Genomic DNA, 16,251 nt, shown 5'->3' with positions numbered 1-16,251 from the left:
CGACTCCGTTTTGGGCCTGCTGTCTGGTTTTTAACACTCTCTTACGTTAAAATCTATTGGATCTTTCCCGCATATTACTTTGCAATATCATGCATTGGTCATTTGGAAAACATTGTCTCACTGAATTATGCGGGTCTTCCAAATGTCTACACACCTTATTACACACACACACACACACACACACACACACATACACACATACACACACACACCTTTGTTAATTTAATATTACCAGTGATCTCTTTAGAAAACTGAGTGTTGGGAAGCTTGTCATAGTGGCAGACAAATTCTCTACAATTCTAATTTTTGCTTTAAAGTTCAAATTTTATTGTTGGCTACAAGCACTGTCAATCTTTCCCTTGAAGTGACAGGTTCACTTAATTTATGTGCTGTCAGTACTCAAGTCTGAATAACCATAGTTCATAGTGGTTCTTTTGGGTAAAAAATTGAGAAAAAGGCAGCTAGTTCTGCTCGCAACTCGGACAGTCACACAGCGCTTTTCCTTGAGATGATCTCTGAGCCTCGGCGATAGCCGAAGTACTTCAGCCACATTTGACTTTCATCACACAGAGCATTTAACCTACTTGCACTCCAAGGTCAAGATTTAAATAAAAGAAATTGCTTTCGCTCCTTGATCAAGGAAATCCTTAAGTGCAGCTGGGATTTTTTTACCTGCTTGTCCATGGCGGTGAAGAGTGCAGCGGCTGCTGGACGGTTTGCTGGTACCACCCCGACTGGTGCTGAGGAGCCAGGGCTTTTACCCACCTTTGCATTGAAATCATCAGTGCAGATGTTGACACAGTGAAAATGCAAGTAGCATTGTAGCCTTAGCTTGAAAATAGTTTGGAGCTTGTGGACCCCCTGCAGGGGTACTGTATCTCCCAGGGATCCACCAACCACAGCTTGAAAACCTTCGAAATGACAACTTTAAGGAAGGGTGTTATTTAAACACTTAGAGGAATCTTATTTTTGCACTCTCATGTCTGCAAATAGTTTAAGTGCTTATGGGTTCTCACTGAGTACTTAGATCCATTCTCCAAAACTCGTGTTTTGTATTTATATTGGCTTAATTTGTGATAAATACTGAGAGTAATAAAACTGACTTAAAACTTTAGGTGGTGCTTTCTTTCTCCTGATGCACCTTGTCGTCTCTTATTCTCCTCCTCTCCTACATTCTGTGTTCTTTATTGTGGATTAGTGAAGTTTTATTCCTTAGTTTAATCATGTTTCCCCTTACCTGGAAGCTACTGCGGTAGCCGCTGTAATTAGGGCACGGCGAGCAGTGAGGCCGGTGAGCCGTGTATCTCTAAGGAGCAGAAACGGTTCTAGTCGCTACCAGGAAGGCCCTAGAAGTATTCAGGGAGGAAGATGGAAACTTCAGGTGGCTCCCGTTCCTGCTGTTTCTAGGATACATTAGCGGGAGGAAGCCACCAACCAGCCTTAGTATCAGTACCTGTGTTGATGCACCTTTAAAGGCCCTCCCCCATTGGGGGAACTGTTTGCCTATTTCCCATTAAGACCCTGACTCTGGTGAATTAATCCTCACCCTGGCCCTCTGGGGGGCTCTGGGGGTGCTGTGGCTGGTTCAGGGAGGCAGATGCAGAATGAAGCTCATGGTGGTAGTTGGCTTTCACTGTAAACCATCTTGCTCTCTCTTCTCAAATACTTAAAGTGCCCCTTAAAGTAGCCCGTGAGGCATTCAGATATTTCCTCGCCTACATTTTAGATGTGATCTTTTCCTATTTAATTAAAAAAATATTAGTATGTACTTTCAAAATGTTGACCCATTCTTTGTTAAACATGATTTATTTTAACGTCAGTAAAAATAATTCTTCTGTCTAGCTCTCCCAACTGTTATTAACTTTATATTCAAACAAATTTCTTATTGCAAAACCTTTTTATGTATATATGGTAAAGAAAACAAGAATGAAACATTAGTGTATTATGAAATGATGATGTCAAGACTGTGTGGTAGTCCATTACATATTAGTAAAATATTACTTTAAAGTAGTTAAATATTTAACACATTGGGTGATCATGGAAGAATATAGATTAAGGTAGGAATCTAAAGACAGTAACTTGGGAAACCTGTGAATTATTCTTACTATCTGAAGGAAAAAGAGAACATTTAAATTAAAACATTTCTTGCCACTTGATGGAACCCAGGCGCTTTCAAGAGCTTCCTGAAGGGAGCCGAGAGTCAGTTCTGGAGCCTGTCCCGTTAAGGGAATCCTTAGGTGGAACAAGTGACTTTGAATTTAGTTTAAAGGTCCAGCTATGAGGTTATATATCTTTGTCTCTTTTTTTTAATGTATGAGTTTGTTGACTGGAGTACTTGCATCCTGACTGACTAAAGTCTTTTTTTCAGGGAAAGTTTCAGCCCCTGGAACAAGTTGTGATGGATGACATGTTTCCGAATTGCATCTTGTTGCTGAAACTTCCTGAACTTGAGAAGTTACTTCGACATGTGACAGAGGAGAAAGGTATGGCATACGGCCTTTGAAATCAGGTTTATGGCTGCCAGAAAAGCTGGGCATCTGTCTGAGAATGCAGTGGCTTGAAGGCCTGTGGAATGTGATGCTTATTCTGTGTGGGTCATAGGGGAAGCTGTCGTTCAGATTCGCTTCCACTTGTCAATATTCATCCTCTATTGAACTGGCTTGTTCAGTCTGCGAAATTTGAACCAGTGAAATATGGTGGCCTGTCTCCTGCAGGGCCAGGATTCACGAGGCTCAGGCTTTAGTCTCAGCTCTTCTTTCAACTAGGCTGTGACTTTAGGTAAGTGACTCAACTACTTTCTGCCTCGGGTTTCTCATTTGTAAAATTGAATAAAATCTATGCCTTTATTGATTCAAGAAACATTTATTGAGCACCTACTAAGAAGCATATGTTGAGCACTAGAGCCAGGCTCTAGGGATAGTTATAAATAAAATATTATCCTTTGCCTCACTTTGCTTCTACTCTGATGGAGACAAATGACAAGTAGGGCAATGACAGTAGGGAATAAGGGACGTGAACTCGGGGTTTTGTGGGGACGCACAGGACAGGTTTATAACCTGGCCTAGGCAGGGTGGGAAGTGCGGGTAGGGGGGTATTGCGTTGCTCTCCTGTGGGAGATAACCTCTAAGTGGAGGCTAAGTCAGAGTAGCAGCATGGATGTATGGAAAAGTTTGTCATGCTTAGCAAGATCCAAGAAGTTCAGTGATGCGTTTAGGTTAGTAAGGAAAGAACAGGGGAGAGTGCTGCGCAAGCGTTCATGTGGTGAAGGGCCTTATACGTGTCTGGACTTGACCTAATGGTAGTGGAGTGTCAGCAGAGTTTTAAGTAGGGCAGTGCTATTGTGTGGAGAAGCTAAGGTCTGGTCCCCAGAGGCTGCTGCTGTGGTCCAGACGGGAGGTGATGGTCACCTGAGCTTAGGAGGTGGAACCAGAAGGAAGTAGCAGCCTCGTGTGTTGACTGGATGATGGTCAAGAGAAGGAGGAATCAAGGATGGCTTCTGGGTTTGTGCCTTGACCCACAGGATGGGTAGAGATGGCCCCCTGGAGACAGGGGACATGGGTGCGAGGAGCAGGCTGGGGGTGACAGAGATGAGTTGTAGGCATTCATTTGAATTTTGAGAGGAGGAAGTGAGGCAGTGTGTGAATGTGTTTTGACAGGTTTGTAATAGCATTCAGACTTAGCATCAGTGTCTCCAAAAATCATCCAAGTAGTTTTAGAGTTAATACGGAAACACAGTGTGAGAACCGAAACAGCAGGCTGATAAGTTATGGTTATTTGGGGTTCTAGATGGTTTGGCCAACTAGGGTAGTTCTTCTAGGACCAAGAAAGTGGTGACTCCAAGAAGTGTAAGCTTACGGTGGAAAAAGAGAAAACCTCATTCATTGCATTTCACATTCGAAGGTTCTACTAAATTCACACTTGGCCAGACACAGAGCTCTGTTTTGAGCCTGAGGGGTATGTGGTGCCCAGGTTTTTATCAAAGCAGCGCTATTAATGACACTCCCTGGTGCTGATCTTGGCAGGAGACAGTAATCTTTTTGTGGGTGACAAATGAAGTAGCTCATAGCCATTTCTGAAAGCTAAAGCAGTGAGGAATAATTACAAGTCATTTTCATTTTGCCAAGTTAATGGAAGCTGACAACACGATTAACTCATTAGCCAGAAATCTTCCAATAGCTGTATAAGAACAGTTGCCTGAAACCAAAACCCAGCAGCCCAAATTCAGAAATAGTATTAAAGCATTGTCATTTGTTAGTGTGCAGCCTGTGTTCCAAAGCAGGAGCTTCCCTCACTTCCATTCCTTCCTCCTTGCTCACTGACCCCCTGACCATCTGGTGAATCATTATCTGAACTGTCCTAATCTCTTTCACTTCTCAACATCGCCTAACTTTTGGAAGTTCTGCTGTAATAAAAAGTGAATGCCCTATACTTGTCTTGTTTGACCAGCTGTAAATAACCAGTTGTAAACTTCAAGCTACTGTGTGTTTCTCTTTGGATCTTTGTGGAAAATGATGTCTGTCTTAGTATGCTGTCCTTGTATACAGAAATGACATAAAGAAAAATATTTCACATATTTGTGTTCTGCGTCAAGGGGTGAAGCAAGCGATGTGGAATTGCTTCTGTTTTGATGAAGAGGCCTTTTTGAAGGTTGAGGCATTAGAGATCTTATTATTTCTTGTTTTTAAAAAATTGGGGGGGAATTCCCTGCCGGTCCAGTGGTTAGGATTCCGTGCTTTCACTGCCGAGGGTGCAGGTTCAGTCCCTGGTCGGGGAACTAAGATCCCGGAAGCTGCGCAGCACGGGCAGAAAAAAAATTTTTTTGTTTTGTTTTGTTTTTGAACCTTCCATTATTTTAAGATTTACAGAATGTAGTTCATTAGGGGAAGAATTAAATTATGAAGGAACTGCCAAGACTTCTAGAGAATTGCATACATCTTTTACCTGCGAAATTTAACCTAAATTACTTTGTTTTGCCTTACTGTCATTAAAAAAGAAAGAAAGAAAAATTTGAGGCCTAGGGTTTTTAGAAACCTGGCATGTATAAAGGTTGATGATATAACTGCTTTGAAAATGAAAGTACATGGGCAAGGGAGGCAGTCTTTTTAATCAAAAAATTTAAAGGTACAGAAAAACTCGGGAACAAGCTACAAATATTTGTCTCCAACCGCAAAATCAACCAGTGTTAATGTTTTGTTATTTTTGCTTCATATCTCTTTCAGGGAAAGAATTTCTTTAGGAACAATCTGGTAATCTGATCACAGGATTTGATAGCCTACAAGAAAAATTAAGAATGTATTTGCTACATGGTTTTGAGCAAATCATTCAAACTTTTCAGCATCCTTGATCTGTGAGATGAAGGGTTAAGAGTATCCCTCATATTCTTCCATATGTTATAATTAGTACTCTGCAAAGTTGTTCTAAATCATAAAATAAAGCTTTCCTTCTCTTGTCTTTAGAGTGTTGAGATCTCTAAATTACAGCATATGAACATTATTTAAGAATTGCAGTTAATAGTATCTACTATCTACCACAAAGAGATGCTTTAGGAATTAAATGAAATCATACAAGTAAATCAGTGCCCAGAGAGTGCTGGGTGTAGAGTAAGTGCTCAATAAATGTTTGTACCATTAAGGCTTGTGAACTAGAAATTTTAAATTCTTTGCTGATGTTTAAGTACTAGGTATACAGTAAGTGACCAATGCACATTTGTTTGATGGTCCATTGATTAATACAGAGTCAAGTGGTTTAAGTAGGAGAATGGGGATAATCAGATAATAATAAAAATGTCTACCATATACTAACAAATTATTATATGTCATCTCTATGCTTGTTGTTTTACGTATGTTATTGAATTCTTGCAGTAATTCCCTTTCATTGTTAGTAGAACCAGAATTTTTACAAATGAGGAAATTGAAGCTCAAAGAGTTTAAGCACATTGACTAACATAGAACTTGAAGTGGTAAAATCAAGGTTTGAACCCATGTCTGTCTGATGGCAACTCTTCCTCTTCCTTCTTACAACTGTGTAACACTTCCAGGAGACTCTGTTAGAGTTTTTAGGTGTTGTCTCATGTAAAAATAGAAACTTAATTTTTTGTTAGTCTTGTATATCCCATTAATAATGTCTCTTTGTGAGACAAAGAGAGAGACAGGAAAGGAGACAGTGGGAACTTCTACAGCTTAAGGAAAAGACAGTTCTCATCCTGGCAGTGAGCGTTCTGTTTTCCAGGCATCCTCTTTTAGTGATTGCCTTGGGTCCTGGCTGCTTGTTTGAATTAGATTCTTGTCTATTTTTAAGTTAGTATTTGGTTCCATTCTCTTTATTTTATTGCTAGGGTTTTTAACTAAGAAACAAAGAAGACTGCTAAAGAGTGGTCAGGTACTACCCGTGACAGGGAGCAGAGATAAAGAGGAAAGTTGATGTTTTTTCAATTCCATCCTCCCCACAGGCACTGTGCAGAGAGAGTAAAAACCTGAAATGCTCAAATTCCCCAGCCAGCTATTTTGATATTGGACTCCAGATGCTGTCTCAAAAGTCTGTGGCATTAAAGATCTCGTTAAGCCTGCTAGGTTTATGAGAACCTTTCCTTCTCCCTGCCGAATAAACCCAGCCACAGTTGTTTGCATCCTGAATGATGATGGTGGTGACCTTAGTTAGTTAGCACTGCCTGCTTTCTTAGTGAAGGAAACAATGTGTCTCAGTTTGCTAGCTCTGGGGCTCAGCATGCTTCTTGCCAAAAAAGCTCCCATTCAGTGGAGAGATGACAGGGGAAAGGACTAATAAAGGGTTATGAACTTCATCTTGAGTATAATACTCTGTTTCATATTGCAAGCAAAAGCTATGCTGTGCTGTTCATTGTGATTAACAGGAAGAGCCAGGAAAACTTACCTGATTAAAATACCCCAAGCACAGTTGCCAAGTTTCTATCCCCAGGAGGCAGGAAAAAAAAAAAGAGACCATATGAGTTTCTCAGTTATGGAAAACATTCAGAAAGTAGATGTGAAAATCTGCTCCAGGCAGTTTGTTCAACAATACATCAGGGAAATTCAAGTTTGTGAACTGATTACCCAATTGCTGAACATGTTATTTAATTGTGGACTCCTTTTTATTCCATCTTTATTTTGTAAACCCAATCTTTCCAGATGTTTGAGACCAGTTTTATAGGCACCAGACACGTTAGGGAAAGAAACCTTTCCAGCATGTGCACATGTCATCTAACTCACAAACTCGCAAATATTAAATTTAGGACACAATAGAACATGTTATGGTATTTTTCATAATTGTGGGTAATCTGTGGCCTTCGTGAATATTTTAAACCACCTTGCTTATCAAAATGTGTAAATTTTAAAATTAAACAGTAGTTTATGCACTTCATCCTTATATAGTATTTTGGGATATTCAAGCTTGGTACTTCTTAGTGATCATCTTGTCCAGGGGAATGTTTAGTTAGAAATAAATTTGTAATTTAAAAACTTCCTAGGAAAAAAACTCCAGGCCCAGCTGGCTTCACTGGTGAATTCTACCATACTTTAAGAAAAAAATAATACTCAAAGAAATAATGATACTTAGTCAAATTCTTTTAGAAATTAAATGAAGAAGGCATATTTCCCAACTAATTTTATGAAACTGGAATGGCCCCAATATCAAAATTGAAGTTATTACAAAAAGAAAACTAATCTAGTATCCCTTATGATCATAGATGGAAAAATCCTTTAAAAATATTTGCAAATTAACTATGTAAAAAGGATAGTACATTATAACCAAGTGAGGTTTATCATAAGAATGCAGAGTTGGTTGAACATTAGAAAATCAATCAGTATGAGTCACCATATTTATACATTACAAAAGGAAAACTGTGATCATCCCAGTAGATGCAGAAAAAAACATTTGACAAAATTCAGTCATAATATAAATTCTCAGCAAATTAGAGATAGGAAGGAGCTTCTTCCTTCTGGTAAAGGACATCCATGACAAACATAAGCTAATATCATACTTCATTACTTTTGCAAGTAATATCATACTTGTAAAAGACTGAACACACTTTTCCCCTAAGATTGGTACAAGATAAGGATATCAACTCCTCATCCTGCTAGCGGAAATCCTAGCATTTGCAATAAGATAAGAAAAAAATTTGGACTTCCCTGGCAGTCCAGTGGTTAAGACTCCATGCTTCCACTGCAGGGGCATGGGTTCAATCCCTAGTCAGGGAACTAAGATCCCACATGCCAATAAATAAATAAATAAAAGCTATGCAGATCAGAAAGTAAATAGTGAAACTATCTTTTTTTCATAAACAGTATGGTCATGTATGTAAAAAGCTCCAAAGAATTTACCAAAAAAAAAAAATCACTAGAACTAATAAGTTCTCAGGATATAAGGTCAATATAGCAAAATTCTATTTCTGTATATTAGCAGTGAACAATTGGACAGTGTAATAAAAGCACACCATTTATAATGTAAAAAATCATGAAGTTGTAAGGATAAATGAAACGTAAAATATGCAAGACCAGTACACTGAACATTACAAGACATTGCAGAGAAATTAAAGAATTAAATAAGTAGAGAGATATACCATGTTCATGAATTAGAAGACTTAATATTGTTAAGATGTCCATTCTCTCCAAAGTAATCTATAGAGTTAATGGAATGTCTATCAGGCTTTTTTTTTTTTTTTTGGTAGAAACTGAGAAGCTGATTCTAGAATTTATATGACTGTGCAAAGGATCTACAGTAGCCAAAACAATTTTGAAAAAGAAGAACAAAGTTGGAGAACTTACACAACCTGATTTCAAGACTTACTGTAAAGCTACAATGATAAAGAAATTATGGCATTGGTATAAGCTTAAATAGATAGATAAATGGAACCAAATAGAACAGAAGTAGACCCACATTTATGTAGCCAATTGTTTTTTTTTCCAACAGTGTCAAGATAATTTAATGGGAGAAAGGATAATCTTTTCAACAAATAACCAGGAAAAATTGGATATCCATATGAAAAACAATTAACATTAACTCTCACCTCAGAGTCATACAGAAAAATTAACTTGAAATGGATCAATAATTTAAATGCAAAAAATGAAAACTATTGAATTTCTGGAAGAAGCCACAGAAGAAAACCTTTGTGACCTTGAGGATTGGCAAAGATTTCATAGGACACAAAAACTACTAACCATACAAAAAAATTATAAATTACATGTCATTAAAATTAATATCTTCTGGTCTTTGAAAGATACTATTAAGAAAAGAAGACAAGTCACAGTTGGAAGAAAATATTTATATGACATATATCTGATAAAAGATATATATAAATGTAAAAGGAACTCTTTTAACACAATAATAAGATGATATCCGGCCCTGTAGAAAAATCAGCAAAAGGTTTGAACAGAGTTCGCAAAAGAAGATTTATGAATAAGGCACATGAAAAGATGTTCAATATCATTAGTCACCAGAAAAATGTAAATTAAAATCGCAGGGAAATATCACTGATATCCACCAGAGTTGCTAAAATAAAACAGACAGACACTACCAGTAAGTTATGGAACAACGGGAACTCACCTGCCTGGCTAGTGGAAGCATAAAATGGTCAAACCACTTGACAATTTCTTACGACTCAGTAATGCTACTCCTAGGTATTTGCCCAAGAGTTATGAAGACGTATGTCCATACAAAGATTTGTGCAAGAATGTTCAGAGCAACTTTTTCAAAATAGCCCAAAACTGGAAACAACCTAAATGCCCTTCAGTAGGTGAGTGGGTATACAAAACATGGGATATCCATACACAGGATACTACTCCATAATACAAAGGAAAGAGCTATTGCTAGCTGCAGCAAAATGGAAGAATCTCACAGAAATTGTGTTGAGCAAAAGAAGAGGGTCACAAAAAAGTACTTACTGTATGATTCCATTCCTATGATGTTCTAGAATAAAGCAAAAACAATTCTGTAATCATAGCAGATCAGTGGTTTCCTGAGGTCTGGATAGGGGTGAGAGAATTGACTGTAAGCTCAGGGGAACTTCTTGGGCTGGTGGTTACATGACTGTATGTAGACATTTGGCCATACTCCTCAAATTGTACACCAAAAATGGGTGTGTTAATCATACGAACATTATTCCTAAATACAGTTGTTTTTTTTAAAAAAATTAAGTAGAACTGATCCAGCACAAGAAGCTAAGCCTCCTGATTTCAGACACAGTTTGTTTTGGGGTTTTTTTGTTTGTTTGTTTTGATTCTTCCTCCCTCGTTGTTCTCTACAAGATAATGTTGGCTCCTTCCTGTCTCCCACGGAATCCAGTGGGAAGCAAGGCAGGAGTGACTCAAGCCTGGACGACCAGGAAGGTGATTTGGGAGGAAGATGACACACAGAGCCTCAGCTCGGGGCTCTGGGCTTCCTGGATGGGTTTAGTCTTGCTAAGACAGGATGAAATCATGCCCAGAGAGAGATACAAGTTGGCGTCCAAGGAGGAGGCAGTGGAGCCGGAAAAGAGTCAGAGGAAAAGCCATTAGAGATGCAGAACGACCAAGAGAAAGGTTGTATAGGTCCATGGTGGAGAGTCTTTTCCCATAAGGAATAGGGGCGGAAGTACTGAGTGGGGTGAGGACTAATTGATCTCAGTAAAATGAACACCAGATGCACGGCTTTGAAGTCAGGTTGGGAAGGAATCCATGCTCCTGTTTACCAGCTCAGTGACTTTGGACAATTTATTTAACTTCACTCAAACCTAATTTTTTAATATGGGGACAAATAGTAGTTTTTACCTGAGATTCATTCTGAGCATTCAGTGAGAAACTGTGTATGAAGAACTTAGCACAGGCCTGACTATACATTAGACTCTGATGTTATTATCATTAACAAGTTATAATTTAATTTTTTCATAACTAATACTAAGTATTTGATGTGTGCCAGATGTTGTGCCATCACCTCATTCAATAGGTGACTTCCTGAGGTGACATCGTGCGCTGGGGGTGTAGGAGCCCCAGCAGTACGGCTCATAGCCTGGTCTCCACTTCTTCTGAACCAGCATTTCCAGAGGGAAAGAAGGGGCCTGCAAGGGGCTCAGAGAGTGAACGAGAGGGAGGAAAGCTATGGCAGGTTGTAGAATATGTCCTTTCAGGAAATTTGGAGGTAGAGACAAGAGACAAGTGAGTGGCAGAGTCAGGGTGGGATTCCTGGGAGAGACCTGACCACTGAGCCTCTATCGAGATTGTCTCAGGCAATGATCAGAACGTCTGAGACTCATTCAGCAGCATACATGTTCTAAGTGACTGCTGTATGCTCTTAGAATTCTCCCTATTTTTGTACAAAGAAATATTATATCACCTCCAGGGAGGCTGAATCTAGCCTCATCTGCCTTGGTTCCACAGCACGCTGTTTGCCAAGCAGTCCTGGCTCCAGGAGAGCAGGCATTGCGCCTTGGAATTCTCAAACTTCTGGCAATGCCAGAAGTGGGTCCCTCATTTTCATTATTCCAGTGACGTGTCCTGAGGAGATGGGTGCAAAGGTCCAGCACCCACTCCATCCACCTCCTATTGCCCACAGTGTTGACGACCACAGGCTGAAATGGGGAGGAAATGTGCAAGAGCTCAGGCCAGCCCTTCCCCATACCAACCGTTCAGTGAAACTTCAAGCAGTTTAACAGATTGCTGAAAACCACCCCTGAACAAGCAGTTTCCGTTTCCCACCATGATCATGAGGAAAGAGAAAGCGTCATTCTGTGTAATTCAAGCAGAGTCACATGTGGCGAGTTTGCATCTGGTCGTGGGAATTCCAGTGGTCACGGAGGTAACTCCTGCATGGAGGCGGGAGGCCGGAGTGGAAGAGCTGCGTCTGCTGACTGCACAGAAAGCAAGAAACCCTGTGAATGAAGTGTTACCAAGGAAATAACGGCTTAATATCATATACCATGTATGACATTAAGTCGTTAGATTACATAAAGCTAGCTGGATTGTGAGGAGAGGAAGTATAATTTACATGAGATGAAACTTTTATCTCCATAAAGGGCCAGATTGAGCCTATCATTACTCTAAATTCCCCTGAAATAGCTATGGCTATATTGGTAATACATTGAAAGATAGATATATCTTTTCTTCTTTCTCCACTAATCCCACCAGAACAGCACTAAATAGTTAACAAGATTCTTTTCCTGAATGAATGCAATGAACTTCATAGGCACCTGCATTTAGCTTCAATTTTCTTTCTTGGGATTTCCGTTTTTATTTTACAAAAGGAGTCTTTCATTGAAAACATTGAGGTGAGCTTAAAATTATTCAGAAAAATTAAGATTGCTCGGTATGTTAATTTGCTGAGTTTTAAAAATTACCTTTTGAGACAATGACTAGATTTATTGTGGTGACCATTTCAGAATGTGTATAAATATCAAATCACTACACCTGAAACTTAATATGATATTGTATGTCAGTTATACTTCAATTAAAAAATTACCTTTCCTCCAGATTTATCTGTAGAATTGTTTTCAGTTTTATTGAGAAATAATTGACATATATTACTGTGTAGGTTTAAGTTGTACAAAATGATGGTTTGATTTACATATATTTTGAAATGACTATCAGTAGATTTAGTTAACATCCACCATCTCGTATAGATACAATAAAAAGAAGGGAAAAAAAATTTCTCCTGATAAGGACAGTTTGTATAATTTGATAACTTTCTTAAATTTCCACTCAGTTAATAGTTGGTTGAGATCTGAGGTATCCCAGTTTTGTTTAGGGATTTTTTTTAATGTCTCAAGTATGTTCCCAGGGTTATAAATTGAGTTTTTCAAAAGTGTGAAATATTAGGATTTTTTTTTTTTTTTGACCACACCTCACGGCTTATGGGACCTTAGTTCACCAACTAGAGATTGAACCCAGGCCCTTGCAGTAAAAGCAGAGTCCAAACCACTGGACTGACAGGGAATTCCCTGAAATATTTTAAAACTGTTATCTTGTATACGATATAAACTTACGAGTTTATTTTTTGTTTAATCCACCGCACTGTCTTTTTTTTTCTTTTAATTTAATCCAGAAATAGACAAGAAGAAATATTACAAGTACAGCAAAGAGAAGACATTAAAATGGCTGGAAAAAAAGGTACGGTACCTCTCCAATGCCTTGTGGCAGAAAGAGTTTAATGCTCCTTTTTAAACATATTTAGAGAAGGTAGTAAGCCTGACCCCAAAGACCATCTTGAACATCAACTGCAAGAGAGAAGCTGTACAAAGACCTCCAAGTGGGAGAAGAATCTTTGGCTTTTCATTCTCCCTAATTCATGTATCGTTTTAGCTTGATGTGTTCTTTTGACCTGCATCCCCATTTCCCTGTGGTCCTCACCAGTGAGAATGAAGAAGTTCTTGCTATTTGTTGGTGTAGACTTGAGTCTTTCAAGCCAGGTGATACCAGGGCTACGTGCACTTGATGCTGTCAGTCCTATAGGCGCCTCAGAGGTCGACGTTGCTCACACATGACCCACAGGGGACCAGGCAGATGGGATTCAGGCTTAGTGTCTGGATGCTGAAGAGGGGTCATCTTCCAGGCAAACCCTGTATCTTAGTGATCCTAAGAATTAGACCAATATAAGGTCTTGGGCAGTGTTTTTCAAATCGATTTAGTGGGTCACAATCAGTATTTCTCTTAGAATGGAATGGAATAGAATAGGATAGGATGTATTAAAAGATAGCACAGAGTATGGGCAAGTATTAAGTATGACTGTATGAAACGTACTTATATATGTTTTGGGGTATTGGGTTGCTGTGTATTTCTTATTATGGGTATAGTAAAGGAAAAAACAAAAAAGCTACTGGTCTAAGGATATTGCACACTTTCACCGTGACAAAGAATCTCGCCAGACCAGATCTATGGATGACAAAATTTTTGTAAGTTCAGTGGATACCAGTTCTAGTACTGATTCCTAAGATTCTCTTCTATCTTGTATGTGAAAAACATGTTTGTAATATCATGTTACTGAGCACATTGGGAACTTGGGAACATAGAAATGAACCTTGCAGAATTAATCAGGTTCTTATGTACAGAGTGGTGAAAAGATTTGAAAAGTACCCATGTTTCACTTTTCATTTGCTTTAATGGTCAGTAGTATTTGCATTAGTAGAATTCTGTGTAGGTGAAGAATGAGAAGTACTGAGCAGAAACTTGGCATTTTGTTTTTGCTCTTAGCAAATGATAATGACACAAAATAGCAAAGTGAGGTTTATGTTTATTGATTGTGTTTCCTTTCTTAAATTCCTAGGAAGTGAGAAATTTATATTATTTATTCTATTTAGAAAATCATTACATATAAGCTTTGTGCCATTTTCTGTACTAAGAGCTTAACGTACATTAACTCATTTAATCCTCACAACAGTACTATGAGATAGGTACTATCTTTATCCCCCTCTCATAGATAGAGGCACAGAGAGGTTAAGTAACTAGCCCATGGTCACAGAGCAAACCCAAGCAGCCTGCCTCCAGAGTCAGTGCTCTCATATTGTGTAGGCCTTAGGAAGTCCATGTACTGAGCTCATCCCGTAGTGCTGTTACTACCCTTCACCTTTCTTCAGATGTGCAGCTATCTCTCATCTTGTGATATCTGGTGAAGGTATTTCTAGATCCTCAACTACTTCTTCCTGGATCTTAACTGGATTGAGGACTGTCTGGAAAGTCATGGGGTTTCTAAAGTTAGTTGAAAATACCCTGATATTCCCCTTTCGTTTATTTCATAGGTTAATCAGACTATGGCAGCGTTAAAAACCAATAATGTAAATGTCGGTGCCCGGGTACAGTCTACTGCATTTTTCTCTGGTGACCCGGTTTCCAGTGACAAGGAAGGTAAGTAAATCATTTCATCAGAAATTATTTTTGTCTGGAGTAAGTTGCTGACCAGAGTAAATGCCAGTCTTATGATTTTAAAATCTTAATGTCTCAGAAGCTTCACATTCTTGCCGATGTGTTCTCATAGATCTTGTGGCAGGTGTGCATTTTATTTCAGAACCAAGTAGTACTTCTGCCTTAGTTCACTTCTTTCACTAATTGATACTTAAATCATTCATTCAAGAAATATATATTTTGTGCTAACAGTAATAACAGCCCTAACAACCCTGGCTATCATTTATTGAGGGTGTGTTGTGTGCCAGCCTTTTACTAAGCTGCCAGTGTGCACACATTAGCCCATCTGACCCTCCATCTAAGTCTCATTTTACAGTGAGAGTCCTGAGGCTGTGTCCAAAGTCACACAGCTAGTAAATGGTAGAGCTGAGCTACTAATGGAGCTTGCCTGACTCTTAAGCCCACACTCATAACCTTCCTGTTGTACTGTTCGTGTGGCACAAGGATTTCCAATGAGCTGTATCTGTTTGCATCTTACTCTCAAGAAGCATAGGTCCTACTGTAGGTCTCAGTATTTTGATTTTAGATGAAACTTTATTCAATTGGCAGTTTTTTCTTTTAGGTTATTAAGGTAAATTTTTTGCTTTTTTACAGTGTAGTGTCCTCTTATTTTTATATGTGTAGTTGAATAAAAACAGCTATCTAATACAATTAACTTTCTGAAATGGTAGGACAGACATTATTCTGACTTTAAGCTCCAATTCAGTGTTCCCCTGTTCCAGTATACAACTCCAAAACATCAGAGTTTCATCATTAAAAAAAAAAAAAAAAAGAACTAGGAACGGTGGCCTGTTGGTAATTCAGGCAATCTTCGACTCGCAGAAATCCACCTTACAGTACGTTGTACATATAGATAATAGCTGGCTCCTGCCATTCTGGGAGTGGTAGACTTGCCCTTGACATCTGAGTTTACCAGCTATCAGTGTCTTTGATTGGCTTTAACAAAAGAAGAGAAGGGACTGAGTCAAATGGCTGGACAGATAGACAGATGCATGGATGGATGGATGGATGGATGGATGGATGGATGGATGGATGGATGGATGGATAAAACCATAGATTTTTGTTAAAGTAGGAGAAGGGGTGTTAGAGGTTATTTAGACAGATCTTCTCATTTTAAAAATGAAAACCTGTGGTCTTAGAGAAGCAGATGACTTATTCAAGGTCACCCATCCTAGCTAGCAGGCCAGGTCTTCTGCTCTGAGGCCAGTGTTTGTACCAATCTCTAAATATGAGTCTGGGCTTGGCTACATGACCATTTAGGTTCCCAGCCATAACGTAAGCTTTATACTCTGCATTCTTTCCTTTTTTAGATCTTTAGCTTGATATGCTACCAGAAGAAGCAAACAGATGATATATTGGCTTTCTTAAAATAACT

At 38.8% G+C, this 16,251-nt stretch overlaps 1 protein-coding gene across 14 annotated transcripts in view; it reads left to right on the top strand.

Annotated features, from left to right (window-relative positions):
• RNASEH2B (ribonuclease H2 subunit B) overlaps positions 1–16,251 on the top strand; it is a 128,433-nt gene that overhangs the window by 75,575 nt on the left and 36,607 nt on the right. For all 14 annotated transcript variants that reach the window (XR_009559700.2, XR_011376886.1, XR_009559699.2 and 11 more), the window contains 3 exons: positions 2,369–2,483; positions 13,024–13,088; positions 14,714–14,819. Coding sequence is in view for 11 of the 14 variants with exons in the window: in XM_060287719.1 (XP_060143702.1) it covers positions 2,369–2,483; positions 13,024–13,088; positions 14,714–14,819 (286 nt within the window). In the remaining 3 variants the exon portion in view is untranslated. The remainder of the gene's footprint in view (positions 1–2,368; positions 2,484–13,023; positions 13,089–14,713; positions 14,820–16,251) is intronic.

This window comes from Globicephala melas, chromosome 18 (genome assembly GCF_963455315.2).
Source record: "Globicephala melas chromosome 18, mGloMel1.2, whole genome shotgun sequence".
Classification (NCBI taxonomy): Eukaryota; Metazoa; Chordata; class Mammalia; order Artiodactyla; family Delphinidae; genus Globicephala; species Globicephala melas.
Note: the sequence above shows the minus strand (reverse complement) of the source record. Positions and strands in the feature narration are given on the sequence as shown.